General features: G+C 44.1%; 1 protein-coding gene; it reads right to left on the bottom strand.

The window, feature by feature from the left end:
• Positions 1 to 537: 537 nt before the first annotated feature.
• On the bottom strand, positions 538 to 2,165 carry GSTUM_00001911001 (uncharacterized protein). XM_002839103.2 has 3 exons: positions 1,813 to 2,165; positions 1,510 to 1,740; positions 538 to 1,414 (listed from the first exon to the last, which is right to left on the bottom strand). Exons 1-3 carry the CDS (start codon positions 1,838 to 1,840, stop codon positions 663 to 665), a joined length of 1,011 nt encoding a protein of 336 aa, XP_002839149.1. The 5' UTR covers positions 1,841 to 2,165; the 3' UTR covers positions 538 to 662.
• Positions 2,166 to 3,267: the final 1,102 nt, after the last annotated feature.

The raw sequence follows: 3,267 nt of genomic DNA, 5'->3' as shown, positions 1-3,267 counted from the left end.
TTGGAATTACCCCCCCCCCAATGGCCCCAAGTGCCACCGAATCCCCCTCATCCCTTGCTCTGGCCGAGCACTCTTGATATCTGAGGATCCCAGCTATTTCCCCACAACTCACCCATTTCCCCAAGTTGTCATTTTCCCATAAACTTCAACTGCGATAAGAGCACTGGGTAACATCTCTCCGCTACCAGGATGATGACATTCCCGTCAGGAGCCCTCTCGCTACACTCTGAAATTCCTTGCAACATGGTTCGAGGATCAAAGGTGACAAACGAATTTCCCACATGTCTTCCGCAAAGTCTTGCCCTTCGGAATTCCTACATGTTGGTACGTACTATCCGAGTACTTGGTACAGGTATTTCCCTGCCAAAACGCCTGCCAGCCGCGATACTGCGCAGGAGCTTGCCTGTGTCACCCGACGGCGCGTCCCGTGATTCCACGCAGATGTTCCCATTCACGGACGAGAAAACAGCCCACAGGAAGTGGCCGCGGTGTTAATCCACGATAACAGATCAACTGCTTTCAAATAAATAAAAATGGTTTTGCCTGTGCCAACCGCTCACAACCATCCCATGAGATAGTTGATTTCATCCATGAGAAACTCAGTATTACTAGCCTTTTTCGACATCCCTCCTCCTAATCATAAGTAGCCATTTTTCTTAACTTTACAAAATTCCCGGAACCATAACATTCCTCTTCTTCTTGTAAGTGCTGCCAAACTCTTTTCTGTATCTCTTCTCCTTCTTTTGAGCCCAAAGGAACATTACAGTTGTCCCAGTAAGGGTGAACAACGAAGCAGCCCAATTTCCACCGCTCAACACCCAAACACAAACCCACGACAAAACCTCAAAAGAGTAATTGGGGCAAGTGACAGAGTCAAACCCATATCCCTGGGGAATCTGTCTCTTGGTACTATTGGCAGGTCGAAGGTTACGCAATGTGAGGTGAGTTTTGAAGTTGGAGATCTGAGCAAACACCCAAAGCGCCACCATGCCATAAACCACAGCAGGATTGTTATCGGCATTCAATGCGGCCGGCCACCAGGATGCCGCCGGAGAGGCAGCAGGCGTGTACAAGGAATAAGCGAGATTCACTCCAGAAAGGATCCAGTAGTGCGCGGAGTTCCTAAAGATATAACGGAAGGGCATCGTACCCGAAAAGCGGTGGATAAAGAAGGTTTCGTATTCGCGCTTGAGGAAATGAAGAACTACCAATGCGCACAGGAGTGCTTGCGTCTGGGTTGGTGGAGGGAGGTCTTGATCAGGCTTGAGTGACGGACCGTATGGTATATACGAGAGGGGGTTGAGAGGGGATGACGAATAGATATAAGGTCGCACAATATAAAGGAGTAGTGGGTGAATGAAGAGCGGCCCTAGATACTCGATCATGAATACGGTACGCCAGGCAACTTGTGGGCCTATACAAGTAACATTAAAAACGGCATATGAGCAACTATTCTCAAAGTTTAAGGGGGGCGACAAATTATCGAGCTAATATTGATATATTCCATACCTAAATCCTTGACAAAGACCGTGCTACCATCCCGTAACCCCAGCTCTTCAACCATAATATCCTTCCCACTCTCCCTTTTTACTGTCACAGCGCTGCCATCGCTTCCCTTCGTCAATCGCAACCTATCTCTAGAGAGTCCAGTGTGTGCCGACAAACGGGTATAAAGGGTTTCAGCAGTAGCAGTAGCAAGATCAAGTTCAATTGTAGATGGAAGCTTTTTGATAGAACGACCTGTAGTTTACCGTTAGTGAATATGCAGAGGCGAATAAAGAAAGAAGCAAATTCAAGCAGCGGCACACATACCCCTTGGCTTAAGCTGCAGACTGATCATAATGCAAACAAGAGGGTACCCGTAGAACTAATCCTAAGGTGTGAAAAGTGGAGGCGGAGGTGAAAGAGAGGAAATTTCAAAGTCTTATGTCTACCGTGCAGTGAGTGAGTTACCGCGGTTGTTGTTGGGGGTTATGAGCGAACATAGCCTAACCAAGAACAATCCCCGCTCAACAGTTTAGCAATACAACGACAAATCGAATAGAACCATTCCCCCCTTTCCCCAACATCCACTAGTCAGGTTCGGCGAACCCGCGAACAATGTTCCCGTAGCACAGATGATCCGATATTTTATTTGAGGGCGGGGAATCGATTTATCAGTGAACGGAGCTATGGTACAAGGTACAGGCATAAAAAAATGGTACAGCGCAGGGGGGTATGAGGGTTGTTGTGGTCAAAATTATGGAACACCACTACGAAGTGAGATGTTGTAAACTAAGAAACTCACCTGATCAACACAGTCAGATTGTTAGCAAGAAATAGGTATTGTGACATGTCAAACAACGCTACAAGTGTTTGAAAGGTAATAGAAATGTAAAAATAAAGACCTAAGAGAAACAATGAGTTTTCAATTATCAATAATATTATCAATCAAGAAATCAGATGGTAGGACATTGAAGAAGAATAACAATATAGAGGAAATATAAGCATCATGATGAAGTTGTTACAATGTTGAAAAAATAGATCTCCAGCTTGTACCGCAGAACACTACTTCAATGTCATTTCTGCAATCACTGACTAGCTCTTATCTGCTCATTTTAGCCACCACTGAATTCTCTCTACCAGTGCTGGCTGACAACAGTAACCATAGCGGTCCTGCTTTAAACCAAAGTCATTATTTACCTACTGTTCCAAATAAAGAATCTGAAGAAAATCGGAGTTTGAATTCACACACACATTCTCTATTTTCCTTATTCTTGTATTGGTTTTTCTTTAGCTAATATTATTAAAGGTGAGCCCAATCTGCCAGCAGATCAAGGAACCCTACACAAACAAGTATTATCACAAGTTAAAGCATAAATTCAGGCTCTACGAGATATCGCACTATAGACCTATAGGAAAATCGCCGATGATATTCATCTACCTCTTCTGACTGTGTACAGAACTGTACAGCAATTGTCCACTTCCAATCAAGGCATCAGAAAGCATGATTGATATCTACTTCTCACTTCTGAAGTACACATAAGGCTAGTTGAAATAGGAACTACTTCCACTAGAAACGGGTGAAAACTATTCACAGAGATTGCCTCCCTTGCTAGTATTCAGGCAAGTGAGAAAACACTATGAACTACTTTTGCAACAGAGGGCTACTACCGGAGTGTAGCTCGGAAGAAGTCATTTCTGAAAAAAAAAAAAACATATTCAGGTAAGCTTGGAGTATTTTACTAGCATTTTATTTCTTATGGGAGTGGTAGAAATACTTCTCGG

This window comes from Tuber melanosporum (assembly GCF_000151645.1).
Source record: "Tuber melanosporum whole genome shotgun sequence assembly, scaffold_308, strain Mel28".
Taxonomy (NCBI): domain Eukaryota; kingdom Fungi; phylum Ascomycota; class Pezizomycetes; order Pezizales; family Tuberaceae; genus Tuber; species Tuber melanosporum.
The sequence above is the reverse complement of the archived record's forward strand: the minus strand, read 5'-3'. Positions and strand labels throughout refer to the sequence as shown.

Coding starts and splice junctions, on each gene's coding strand:
- GSTUM_00001911001 (XM_002839103.2), bottom strand. CDS start 1,840: ATGATCAGTCTGCAGCTTAAGCCAAGGG. Junction 1,741..1,812: donor TCTGCAGCTTAAGCCAAGGG/GTATGTGTGCCG, acceptor GGTAAACTACAG/GTCGTTCTATCAAAAAGCTT. Junction 1,415..1,509: donor GGTCTTTGTCAAGGATTTAG/GTATGGAATATA, acceptor TTACTTGTATAG/GCCCACAAGTTGCCTGGCGT.